This window comes from Mustelus asterias, chromosome 25 (assembly GCF_964213995.1).
Source record: "Mustelus asterias chromosome 25, sMusAst1.hap1.1, whole genome shotgun sequence".
Taxonomy (NCBI): Eukaryota; Metazoa; Chordata; class Chondrichthyes; order Carcharhiniformes; family Triakidae; genus Mustelus; species Mustelus asterias.
The window spans coordinates 6,770,298-6,784,266 of NC_135825.1; the positions used below are offsets into that span (position 1 = coordinate 6,770,298).

Below are 13,969 nucleotides of genomic sequence, written 5' to 3' on the forward strand. Positions count from 1 at the left end.
GTAACAAAGACATGATTGAGAATTTCAGCAGCAGACGAGCTGGTGGCGGGGTGGGGCGGGGGGGGGGGAGGAGGGGGAGTTGGGGCAGGATCAAGCAATGGCACTTGGGTGAAGGATGGTGTGGATGTGTGGTCGGTAGCTCATCGCAGGCTGAATGTGACACTCAAGTTTCAGACTAATTGGTTTAGTCTCAAGCTGTTTCCAAGGAGGAATGGGGTCAGTAGCTAGGGAACAGAGCTTGGAGCTGACAGGGACTGAAGACTTCAGACTTCCCAATATTCCACTGGAAGGAATTTCTGCCCCCCCAGTACCAGATGTCTGATCATTTAGCAAAAACCTGGAGCTGAGTGAGATGGTAGTGAGGTACAGTGTACAGTATCGAGCGTACATGTGGAAAGTCATGTTATGCTTTTGGATGATGGGGCGGCACGGTGACACAGTGGTTAGCACTTCTGCCTTACAGTGCCAGGGACCCAGGTTCAATTCCGGCCTCGGGTCACTGTCTGTGTGGAGTTTGCACATTCTCCCCGTGTCTGCTTGAGTTTCCTCCGAGTGCTCCGGTTTCCTCCCACAGTCCAAAGATGCACGGGTTAGGTGGAATGGCCATGCTAAATTGTCCATTAGTGTCAGGGGGATTAGCAGGGTAAATATATGTGGTTACGGGGATAGGGATAAATTAACCTGAGTGTCAGGGGGATGAGCAAGGTAATTATGAGGGGTTATGGGGACAGGGCCTGGCTGGGATTGTGGTTGGGGCAGAATTTAAGGGCTGAATGGCCTCTTTCTGCACTGTAGGATTCTATGACTCTACCAGGGAGCAGCGTGGAGGTGGGAAATAGGAGGGAACTGAGGATTGGTCCTTGGGGGACACTTGAGGTAATGGAAGGGAGCAGGAAAAGAAACCATTGTAAATTATACTCTGGCTAGGATTGGATAGCTAAGAATGGAACCAGGCAAGTGCAGTCCCATGGTGGAGAAGTGTTGGAGGAGGATGTTGTGATCAAGCTGTAGACAGGTTGAGAAGGATAAGGAGCATAGCCGGGCTGGGAAGGTGAAAGGAAAAAAAAAGGCTGAGAATCCTCAGTGTAGATGCTGGGTGATCGATCTCACCTTTAACCGAGCTTCACCTGAGAGTAGGAATGATAAATGTGAGATTGTTTACTAGGAATTCTGGAAAGGAAGATCCTGAATTATGTGTGCTGCTGTGTTGTTACCCAATTCACTTCCTGAACTTCCTGCTGCAGAGTAATGGAATTAACCCCGGGAGACAGAGGCCAGAATTTTACCATCCTGCCTGCCCGCCACGGGAATCGGAGCGGGTGAGGAACGAACCGTGGAAAGGTCCGTTGTCCTCAGGCGGGATTTTACCATTTCGGGATGAGCGAGGTTGTAAAATCCTGCCCAGGGTGTTTTTAGAGAGATTATAAGCCTTGCGAATATAGGTTCCATGTGCGCCCACGTTTTAGCCACTGATAATGAAATCAATAGTTGTATAGACATAAAGTTTACTTATTAGTCACAAGTGAGGCTTACATTAACACTGCAATGAAGTTACTGTGAAAATCCCCTAGTCGCCACACTCTGGCACCTGTCAATGCACCTAACCGGCACATCTTTCAGAATGTGGGTGGAAACTGGAGCACCCGGAGGAAACCCACGCAGACACGGGGAGAACGTGCAAACTCCACACAGACAGTGACCCAAGCCAGGAATCGAACCCAGGTCCCTGGCACAGTGAGGCAGCAGTGCTAACCACTGTGCTACCATGCCGCCCTGCCCAGAAAAACACACGCACACACAAACACACACACACACACACACAGTATGAAATTTCTGCACATGATTTGTGATCTTGGCTGGAATTCTCCAATCGCGCCCGCGGCTGGGATTATCCAGTCCCGCTGCTGTGAACAGAGATTTGGCTGAGCACTAAATTCTCCATTCTCGCCGGCAGTCATAGCAGATATGACAGTCATAGTGTAAAACCAAAGAATTCCGGCCCCGACGATTGATGTATGAAGTATATTGTATGCAAGTGTTCCTTATTCAAACACATCTGGAGGACATCACAGAGGGTGAGCTCCTTAACGGGGCTACGAATGTTGGCCCCAGGTGCAACCTTCACTTAATTCCAGAACAATTGGCCACAGGTTCAGTGTTGTAAAGGTCAACTTTAGGTCATGCCTCAATTCACAGAGGATCAGAATTGTCCAGAAGGAAATGAATGGATGGCAAATTGGAAATTTAGTATTGGAAAGGGAAGGTTCGGATGGAAGCGTTGGGATGGAAAGATTGAGATGGAAAGATTGTCTTGGAAGGGTTGGGATTGGAGAGTTGGCATTTTGATGGAATGAGATCAAATATTCCAAAATGTCCTCTTCACCTACACTGACCTTGCGATTAAAAGTCAAACATGTAAATTAATACAAAAAACGATAAAACTGAATGGAATTTCATAGTATCTTTAATATATTATCTAACATTTCTTTCGTTGTCGAAACACAGACACATCCTGAGTTCAGACGCACTGATTAATCCACTAATTAAAGTCCGACCTTCGAAATACATTCAATCAAATTTTCATAAAGGACATTTTTAAATAACAAAAACACGTAAAGCAACTCCTCTTCAGTCTACAAGGCAAAATAAAATGAAATCACAACGTTCTGCAACACTGCACAGGTTAAAGAATAAAAAAAAAGAGGTTACGTTATCGAGAGCAACTTTATCTGATTGGAGTATCCTGGAAGGTAGTATTGGCACATTACTGGATATATAATGAGGCCACCACCAAAAGAATCGTGTAGGAGCCTTTCCTCACACAACTATCATAGTTATAGGTTGCTCCTTGACATCCCATCTGCTTCAACAAATCATTATAATCAGACACAGTAACTCTTCAGTTAGCTTATTGTGCTGATGAGGCAGACTAGTGGCTAATAAATTAATTGTGAAACCCAACCATTAGGAAGAAAGAAAGACTTGCTTTTATGTCATGTCTTTCACGTCAAGACATCCCAAAGTGCTTCACAGCCTATTAAATGCTTTTGAAGTGTAGTCGCTATTGTAACACAGCAGCCAATTAGCGTACAGCAAGATCGATGGAAGAAAAAGATACAAAAGTCTAAGGCCACGTACCAACCGACTCAAGAACAACTTCTTCCCTGCTGCTATCAGATTTCTAAATGGTCTTACCTTATGTTAAGCTGATCTTTCTCTACACCCTAGCTATGACTGTAATTCTGCACCTTCTCCTTTCTTTCTGCCCTATGTAGTCTATGAATGGTATGCTTTGTCTGTATAGCGCACCAGAAACAATACTTTTCACTGTATCCCAATACATGTGACAATAATAATTCAAATCTCACAAGCAATGTGATAATGAGCAGATTATCTGCTTTTTTGGAAATGTTGATTGAAGGGTAAGCACTGGCACAGGAAATCTCCCCTGCTACCATTTGAAATTCATGGAATCCTTACAGTGCAGAAGGAGGCCATTCAGCCCATCGAGTCTGCACCGACCACAATCCCACCCAGGCCCTATTCCCATAACCCCACATATTTACCCAGCTAATTCATAGAAATCATAGAAACCCTACAGTGTAGAAGGAGGCCATTCGGCCCATCGAGTCTGCACCGACCACAATCCCACCCAGGCCCTATTCCCATAAGCCCACATATTTACCCAGCTAATTCATAGAAATCATAGAAACCCTACAGTGTAGAAGGAGGCCATTCGGCCCATCGAGTCTGCACCGACCACAATCCCACCCAGGCCCTATTCCCATAACCCCACATATTTACCCAACTAATTCCCTGACACTAAAGGTCAATTTAGCATGGCCAATCAACCTAACCCGCACATCTTTGGACCGTGGGAGGAAACTGGAGCACCCGGAGGAAACCCACGCAGACACGGGGAGAATGTGCAAACTCTACCCAGACAGTAACCCGAGGCTGGAATTGAACCCGGGTTCCTGGTGCTGTGAGGCAGCGGTGCTAACCACTGTGCCACCGTGCCAGAGCACAAAAAGGGTCCACATTTCATCTTAATATCTCATCTGAAAGGCAGTATTTCAGACAGTGCAGCACCCCTTCAGTATTGCACTGGAGTGTCAACCCAGAATTTGTGTGGAACTCCTGCAATGGAACTGTACCCGCAAGCTTCTAGCTCGGAGACAAGTGTGCCACCCACTCAGCTATAGCTGTCAACTGGAGTTAGGACTCAAATGGCCATTTGTACATTGATCAAATAAAAATATCCCTTGACACCTATTAGCTAAGAATCTAACGACAGTGCAGACGCTGCCTGCCCTGCTGTCCGGGGAAGAGGGTTCCAAAAACGCTCAACCTTCTGAGAGAAAGTTTTGATTTGATTTGATTTATTATTGTCACATGTATTAACATAGTGAACAGTATTATTTCTTGCGTGCTATACAGACAAAGCATACCGTTCATAGAGAAGGAAAGGAGAGGGTGCAGAATGTAGTGTTACAGCCACAGCTAGGGTGTAGAGAAAGATCAACTTAATGCAAGGCGAGTCCATTCAAAAGTCTGTCAGCAGCAGGGAAGAAGCTGTTCTTGAGTCGGTTGGTACGTGACCTCAAGCTTTTGTATCTTTTCCCCGACAGAAGAAAGTGGAAGAGAGAATGTCCGGGGTGCGTGGGGTCCTTAATTATGCTGGCTGCTTTGCTGAGGCAGTGGAAAGTGTAGACAGAGTCAATGGATGGAAGGCTGGGTTTTATAAGTTTGCAAAAGGGCCTTTCTGATCTGCCCAAGCGCAAAACACAGCAGAACATCTCTTATTGCGCCAATGTGGTATTTTCATTTTGATATAAAGGAATATAATTTTGCAAATTTTTTAAAAATTATATAATTTTGGATTTGATATAAAATGAATGCGGCCAATGTGGAAACTGAATTCTAGTATTTAACCTGTTAAAGGTTGGTGGATTCAACTCAGTCCAAGATAGAGGGAAAAGGCTGGGGAGTGGCATGAGAGGAATTGTTCTTTCAGAGGGCCAGCACAGACATTACGGGCCAAATGGCCTCCTTCTGTGAGGTAACCATTCTATGATTTAAGCTCTTGTGACGAATCTGTTAGAAAAATAAGAAATTCATCTGAAACTGAGGGGAGATATCCTTGGTAAAAAGGTTAGGCTTGAGATTATGTTGTAACCCCACTCATCCATAATTAACAATTGCTTGATATTTAGACAGAAAAACCACCAGGAATGGTCGGACAATTGTGATCTTCCTTCCACCGAGTCGCACTCATAATATGGCTCAGGTTTAATTTCTCGCCCTGAATGTTATCGGATTCTTGGTGGGATGTCAGGTTATTATATTTAGCACCTTTCCTTCTCTTTCAATCTCAAGACAGGACTTTGACAACATCACTTGGGGACAACAAATACAATACAGTACAGAGGGAGTGCTAACACGTCAGAGGTACCATTCTTTGAGAAGTGGACACGAACAAAAGTTTATTTGCCATCGTTTGTTGGAGAGTAAGGAATTCCCGAAATAAGGGATTGGCCATTTAGGACTGAGATGAGAAGAAATTTCTAAACTCAAAGGCTTGTGAATCTTGGAGGTCTCTACGTCAGATGCTCAATCACTGAGAATATTCAAATCTGAGATCAATACATTTATGGTGCTGAAAGGTGGGATTTTTTGGCCTCCGAAACCAGAAATGATCCTCCTTCTTCCGTCGGGAAAAAGATACAAAAGTCTGAGGTCACGTCACAAGAACGTCCCTGCTGCCGTCAGACTTTTGAATGGACCTACCTGGCATTAAGTTGATCTTTCTCTACACCCTAGCTATGACTGTAACACTACATTCTGCACTCTCTCCTTTCCTTCTCTATGAACGGTATGCTTTGTCTGTATAGTGCGCAAGAAACAATACTTTTCACTGTATGTTAATACATGTGACAATAATGAATCAAATCAAATCAAAATCCCGCCCGAGGTCAACGGACCTTTCCATGGTCCGCCTCTCACCCGCTACGATTCCCATAGCGGTCGGGACAGTAAAATTCCGCCCAAAGACATGCAGGGGAATAAGGCAAGAAAATGGATAGAGGAAGATCAGCCATGATGTTATTGAATGGTGAAGCAAGATCAAATGGCGAAATGGCTTCCTCGTTCCTATTTTTTTATGTTTTCCCACTACTTTTGCTGATATTCCTCCCTCAGCAAATCCCCAGTAAAATATAAATTAACAAAATCATTGCATGCTGTACACCAAATGGTCGCTGCATTCTCCACGTAACAGCAGTGACTGTACTTTCTTATGTGTGCAAATACAAGGCACTTCTTATTTCCCTGTGTGAGAATGAATGAAAACCAATATGCAAAGAGTTAATGGACGTGCCTCTCTTTCCCCTCTCTTCCTTGTGATAACCCAGAGGTTTTCTGGTTTAAATCCATCCACGCCAATAAATGGTGGTGGCACCATGGTTAGCACTGCTGCCTCACAGCGCCAGGGACCTGGGTTCAATTCCTGGCTTGGGTCAACTGTCTGTGCAGAGTCTGTGTGGGTTTCCTCCAAGAGATGTGCTAGTTAGGTGCATTGGCCGTGCTAAACTCTCCCTCAGTGTACCCGAACAGGCGCCAGAGTGTGGCAACTCGGGGATTTTCACGGTAACTTAATTGAATGTTAATGTAAGCCTATTTGTGACTAATAAATAAAGTTAAATAAACTTTAACTTAATAAATCTGGTCAAGATTGGGCTGGTACCAGGAGGAAAAGCTCAACAAGGTTACGAATGTTGTTCAGGGAAGGGAACCTGCAACCGCAGGGGAGACGATGGCCTCGTGGTATTATTGTTGAACTATTAATCCAGAAACCCAGATAATGTTCTGGGGACCCAGGTTTGAACCCCGCCACAGCAGATGGTGGAATTTGAACTCAATAAAAAATATCCGGAATTAAGAATCTACTGATGACCATGAAACCATTGTCGATTGTCCGGAAAAAACCCATCCAGTTCACTAATGACCTTTAGGGAAGGAAATCTGCTGTCCTTACCTGGTCTGGCCTACATGTGACTCCAGAGCCACAGCAATGTGGTTGACTCTTAACTGCCCTCTGAAATGGTCTAGGAAGCCACTCAGTTGTAACAATCCTACAAAGTCTCAACAAAGAAATGAAACCGGGCGGACCACCTGGCATCAACCTAGGCACCGGAAAAGACAACAGCAAACCAAACAGCCCTGTCAACCCTGCAAAGTCCTCCTTACTAAAATCTGGGAGCAAGTGCCAAAGCTGTCTCACAGACTAGTCAAGCAACAGCTTGACATAGTCATTCTCACGGAATCATACCTTACAGATAACATACCAGACACCTCAGGGTAGTGTCCTAGACCCAACAATCTTCAGCTGCTTCATCAATGACCTTCCCCCCGTCATAAGGTCAGAAGTGGGGATGTTCGCAGATGATTGCACAATGTTCAGCACCATTCGTGACTCCTCAGATACTGAAGCAGTCCATGTCCCAAATGCAGCAAGACCTGGACAATATCCAGGCTTGGGCTGACAAATGGCAAGTAACATTCGCGCCACACAAATGCCAGGCAATGACCATCACCAATAAGAGACACTAACCACCACCCCTTGACATTCAGTGGTGTTACCATCACTGAATCCCCCACTGTCAACATCCTTGGGGTTACCATTGACCAGAAACTCAACTGGACTCACCACATAAACACAGTGGCTACAAGAGCAGGTCAGAGGCTAGGAATACTGCGGCGAGTAACTCATCTCCTGACTCTCCAAAGCCTGTCCACCACCTGCAAGGCACAAGTCAGGAGTGTGATGGAATTCTCCCCACTTGCCTGGATGGGTGCAGCTCCAACAACACTCAAGAAGCTTGACACCATCCAGGACAAAACAGCCTGCTTGATTGGCACCACATCCACAAACATCCACTCCCTCCACTACTGACGCTCAGTAGCAGCAGTGTGTACTATCTACAAGATGCACTGCAGCAATTCACCAAAGATCCTTAGGCAGCACCTTCCAAACCCCCGACCACTTCCATCTCGAAGGACAAGGGCAGCAGATACATGGGAACACCACCACCTGCAAGTTCCCTTCCAAGCCACTCACCATCCTGACTTGGAAATATATCGTCGTTCCTTCGCAGTCGTTGGGTCAAAATCCAAGAATTCCCTCCCTAATGGTATTGTGGGTCAACCCACAGCACGTGGACTGCAGCGATTCAAGAGGGAAGCTCACCACCACCTTCTCAAATGCAACAAGGGATGGGCAATAAATGCTGTAAGAAGTTTAACAACACCAGGTTAAAGTCCAACAGGTTTATTTGGTAGCAAAAGCCACACAAGCTTTCGAGGCTCTGAGCCCCTTCTTCAGGTGAGTGGGAATTCTGTTCACAAACAGAACTTATAAGACACAGACTCAATTTACATGAATAATGGTTGGAATGCGAATACTTACAACTAATCCAGTCTTTAAGAAACAAAACAATGGGAGTGGAGAGAGCATCAAGACAGGCTAAAAAGATGTGTATTGTCTCCAGACAAGACAGCCAGTGAAACTCTGCAGGTCCACGCAACTGTGGGAGTTACAAATAGTGTGACATAAATTCTGATTCTAGGATCGCATGATAAAGACTCAGGAGGAAAAAAGCAGAAATATTTATGTGAAATAGTGTGACATAAACCCAATATCCCGGTTGAGGCCGTCCTTGTGTGTGCGGAACCTGGCTATCAGTTCTGTTTGTGAACAGAATTCCCACTCACCTGAAGAAGGGGCTCAGAGCCTCGAAAGCTTGTGTGGCTTTTGCTACCAAATAAACCTGTTGGACTTTAACCTGGTGTTGTTAAACTTCTTACTGTGTTTACCCCAGTCCAACGCCGGCATCTCCACAATAAATGCTGGCCAGCCAGCAATGCCCATGTCCCACAAATGAATTTTTAAAAACCCTCTACCCAGTTAATTCATCCCCAGGGTGCTGCTGGCAAGAATGACACTTATTGCCCATCCTGAGATGCGCTTGGGAAGGGAGTGGTGTTGGACCTTCACCTTGGAGCACTGTAGTCCATGTGGCAAAGGAGCCCCAAAACAATGCTGTTAGGTAGGGAAACTAAGAGGTACTTAACCAACATCGCACGTCCCGCACCACCAGGGCTGTATCAGGAAAAGAGAGATTCATGCTGTCTTGCTAGTGTCAGCCACCAAGAGATTAAAAATGTAAGTAAGCTTTAACAGAGATGTGTGTAGACCCTTTCGCTTACAACTGTGTCGGTAAAGTGGTAAAAAGAGCAATTTTAGGCCAAGAGGAGTTTGTACACTGACACCAATTCCACCCGCCCCTCCCCGCCCAACGCCCCTCCCCAATTTGTAACCTTCATTTTTACCGTAAGTGAAATTGAAACAAAATGCTTCAAATTCCCACGCTATTCACATTTGGCAATTATTTTTTTAAACAGCAAAAAAAAAAGAGTTAAGCAAAAAGAATCATTCCCCTGAAAAAATCAAATGTGTTTTTAAAAATAAAACAGTTGTACTTAAAAAAAAGATATGAAGCAGTTAACTCAGGTTCCACAAGGTGCCGATTACTAAGATGATCTCTGGTACATTATACCTTCGATGTCCATTCACTTGGGAAGATTATTATTGCAGCCGCACAGATCAGTGCGACGCATCAGTTTAACCAGAGGTTTAAGACAAAAGCGACCTCGCCACTTCTTCAACAGAGTAGGGCAGCTGCGTGTGAATTTATCGCAGTAATGTCCATTGTAATAGCCAGTATGGGCAATCAGTCTATTCCAATAATGCATTAGATCCATTCGGAACTAGTGCGCGTTATTGTGACCGGTCGCTTGCTAAATCTCAGCTTTGGAATGAGAACTTCGACTCCTCTATCGTGCCGGCTTTCGAAGGTTCTGAGAAAACAAAGAAAATTGGGAAATGAGTGCTGTTTCTTTCTGTCATAGAATCCCTACAGTGCAGAGGGAGGCCATTCAGCCCATCGAGTCTTTACCCACCACAATCCCACCCAGGCCCCATCCCCGTAACCCCACACATTTACCCTGCTAATTCCCCCCTGACACTAAGGGACAATTTAACATGGCCAATCAGCCTAACCCGCGCATCTTTGGGCTGGGGGAGGAAACCGGAGCATCTGGAGGAAACCCACGCAGACACGGGGAGAATGTGCAAACTCCGCACAGACAGTGATCCAAGCCGGGAATCGAACCCGGATCCCTGGCGCTGTGAGGCAGCAGTGCTAACCACTGTGCCACCGTGCTGTCCCAGACTACAAAGACAAAACAAGGCATAAGAACCAACAGAATAAAAATCATACATCCTGGTATAGTGTGCCTCATGTGTCACAGTGAAATTGCCACTAGGAAGCACCTCTCCACACGAAAGACAGTAGAATTCTCAAAACTCACCACCTCCCTTTCCCCAAGAGGCTGTGATATCTATTTTAGCCATTCTGTTGGGGGGGGGGGGGGGGGGGGGCTGAGGAGGTGGGGGTGGGGAGGTCTACAGGATTGGAATGCTTGATGGTGGGAGTGAGGTTGTGGGAGGGCTGATCACAACTGCCGTGACTTGAGCTCATCTAAGGTTCTGCTCCTTTCTCCCATATCGCAGCTGAAAAAAGACCCCAGAAATCTCCAGGGAGGTCTAGATTGGGAGTGCACTGTCTGAATGCTAAATTGTTACATGTACTATAAGCCCCTTAAAACCGACCAGTTTCTGCCTCCGAGTCTGCCATTCCTAAATACGATGTGGAGCTACCAGCATTGGAATTACGAGCTTTTGGAGCGCTGCTATCTCATCAGGTGAGGAGCGCAACCCCTTCATCACTCACCTGATGAAGGAGCAGCGTTCCAAAAGCTCTTGATTCCAAATAAACCCGTTGGACTTTAACCTGGTGCTGTGAGACTTCTTACTGTTCCTAAATAATGCGCTACCCTTATTGACCCAGTGATAAACAGAGGCTTTTTCCCAGGGTGGAAATGTCAATTACAAGGGGGCACAGGTAGAAATAATGTAGGGAGGAGCTATACGATAAATGGCAGAACCATAAAGGGTGTAGACACGCAGAGGGACCTGGGTGTGCAAGTCCACAGATCCTTGAAGGTGACGTCACAGGTGGAGGTGGTGGTGAAGAAGGCATATGGCATGCTTGCCTTTATAGGACGGGGCATAGAGTATAAAAGTTGGGGTCTGATGTTGCAGATGTATAGAATGTTGGTTCGGTCGCATTTGGAATACTGCGTCCAGTTCTGGTCGCCACACTACCAGAAAGACGTGGAGGCTTTGGAGAGAGTACAGAGGAGGTTTACCAAGATGTTGCCTGGTATGGAGGGGCTTAGTTATGAGGAGAGATTGGGTAAACTGGGGTTGTTCTCCCTGGAAAGACGGAGGATGAGGGGAGACTTAATAAAGGTGTATAAAATTATGAAAGGCATAGATAGAGTGAACGGTGGGAAGCTTTTCCCCAGGTTGGCGGTGACGTTCGCGAGGGGTCATAGGTTCAAGGTGAAGAGGGGGAGGTTTAACACAGATATCAGAAGGACATATTTTACACAGAGGGTGGTGGGGGCCTGGAATGCGCTGCCGGGCAAGGTGGTGGAGGCGGACACACTGGGAACGTTTAAGACTTATCTAGATAGCCATATGAATGGAGTGGGAATGGAGGGATACAAAAGAATGGTCTAGTTTGGACCAGGGAGCGGCACGGGCTTGGAGGGCCGAAGGGCCTGTTCCTGTGCTGTATTGTTCTTTGTTCTTTGTTCAAGGTGAGAGGGGGAAAGTTTAAGGGGGATGTGCGGGGGAAGTTTTTCACGCAGAGGGTGGTGGGTGCCGGGAACACGCTGCCAGAGGAGGTGGTGGAAGCAGGCACATTAGCAAAATTAAGAGGCATCTGGATGGGAATGAATAGGGAGGGAATAGAGGGATATGGACCGAGTAAGGGCAGAAAGTTTTTTTTTAGTTTAATTAGTGCATCACGATCGGCACAGGCTTGGAGGGCCGAAGGACCTGTTCCTGTGCTGTACTGTTCTTTGTTCTTTGACTGCTTACCTGCCATTCTCTGATGACTGTGCAATCTGTGTACGAGTAAAAGAACCAGGTAGAACAAAAGGGCAAGACAGCCAAACGTTAGCCCACACACCAGGAATATATCGGTTTCGGGCGACTGAATAATCTGAAAGGAGCCAGAAGATGAATTAGTCAACACAATAAAAGAATGATGGTCAACAGAACCATATCAATTAGGAACATACAAATTAGGAGCTGGAGCAGGTCCTCATCCCCTCGAGCCCGCTCTGACCCGGGCAGGGGAGTGGCATTTCCAACCTCAATGGGAAGTGGCGAATTGGTCACCTGATTGGCTTCATGATGGTGTGTGTAAAACGGGCCATTGAAAGTCCTGCCTCCAGCTCTCTCTTGCTCTCTTTTGGAAGTTGAAAATTACTCAATGGAACCTTACAGCACAAAAGGAGACTTTTCAAGAGATTTCTCCACCTGAAAGAACTGTCCATCTGGACCCCATCCTTCGATCTATTCACCATCTCCTTTCAAAAGCTTTCTCTTCAAATATTTATCCACTTTCACTTTTCGAGCCATCACGTGGTCCGCTTCCAATCTTGTTTCCAGTTGGCCTGTTCATGTTCCAATAATCTTCGACGTTAAATACTCTTTTCCTAATCTCTCCCTTTATTTTTGGTGATCATCTTAGAAGTGTTGGGGCGGCACGGTGGCACAGTGGTTAGCACTGCTGCCTCACAGCGTCAGAGACCCGGGTTGGATCCCCAGATCGGGTCACTGTCTGTGTGGAGTTTGCACGTTCTCCCCGTGTCTGCGTGGGTTTCTCCCGGGTGCTCCGGTTTCCTCCCACAGTCTCAAAGACGTGCTGGTTAGGTGCATTGACCATGCTAAATTCTCCCTCAGTTGTACCCGAACAGGCACCGGAGTGTGGCAACTAGGGGATTTTCACAGTAACTTCACTGCAGTGTTAATGTAAGCCTACTTGTGACCAATAAATAACAAAAGATTGATTTTTCTGCACAGTGATGGTGAGGATTTGGAATGTACTCGCCGTGGTTCAGCAGCAACACACAGACCACTGAGTCAGGAGGTTTTGGGTTCAATTCTTACTTCTGAGACTCAAGCACAAGATGGAATGAGGTGAGGAGAAATTTCTTCACCCAGAGGGTGGTGAATGTGTGGAATTCACTCCCACAGAATGTAGTTGAGGCCAAAACGTTGTCTGATTTCTAGAAGAAATTCGATATAGCTCTTGGGGCTAAAGGGATCAAGAGATATGGGGGAAGGAGGGGGGATCAGAGTGTTGAATTCGATGATCAGCCATGATCAAAATGAATGGCGGAGCAGGCTCGAAGGGCCGAATGGCCTACTCCTGCTTCTAGTTTCTATAGGATGCACTGCCTGAAAGGCTGGTGGAAGCAGTGAGATGGAAGCAAATTACTGCGGATGCTGGAATCATAGAAACCCTACAGTGCCAAAAGAGGCCATTTGGCCCATCGATCTGAAACCAAGACAGAAATCTCAGCAGGTCTGACAGCATCTGTGGAGAGAGAATCGAGCCAACGTTTCGAGTCTGGATGACCCTTCATCCAGAGCTCCCGGCCCTGTGATTTTTCTCCTTCCTGCGTTCCCTCCACAATGACGTGGGAGGTGGTTTGGTAACTCTATCCCTGGGGGACAGCACGCATGGAAGCAGATTCAATTGTAACTTTCAAAAGGGAATTGGATAAATTCTTGAAAAAGAGAACAAAGAAAGCCATTGGGGAAAGGGCAGGGGAGTGGGACAAATTGGATCACGTTCTAAAGGTCAGCAGAGGCACAATGGCCTCCTTCAGTGCTGTACGATCCTTTACCCTCGAGTGACTTACTGACTGACCAGTTTGACAGGTTATTTCCTGATTTTTTTGATCAAAATCCCTCAACATTTTTGAA

The 13,969-nt window shown here is 46.1% G+C and overlaps 1 protein-coding gene across 2 annotated transcripts in view; it reads right to left on the reverse strand.

Annotated features, from left to right (window-relative positions):
• Window positions 1-8,929: 8,929 nt before the first annotated feature.
• The window catches only part of slc60a1a (solute carrier family 60 member 1a), a 76,149-nt gene continuing 71,109 nt past the window's right edge, over window positions 8,930-13,969 (reverse strand). For both annotated transcript variants that reach the window (XM_078197889.1, XM_078197888.1), the window contains 2 exons: window positions 12,071-12,194; window positions 8,930-9,918 (listed from right to left, as the gene is read on the reverse strand). In XM_078197889.1, coding sequence (XP_078054015.1) covers window positions 9,866-9,918; window positions 12,071-12,194 — 177 coding nt within the window. In that variant the 3' untranslated portion in view covers window positions 8,930-9,865. The remainder of the gene's footprint in view (window positions 9,919-12,070; window positions 12,195-13,969) is intronic.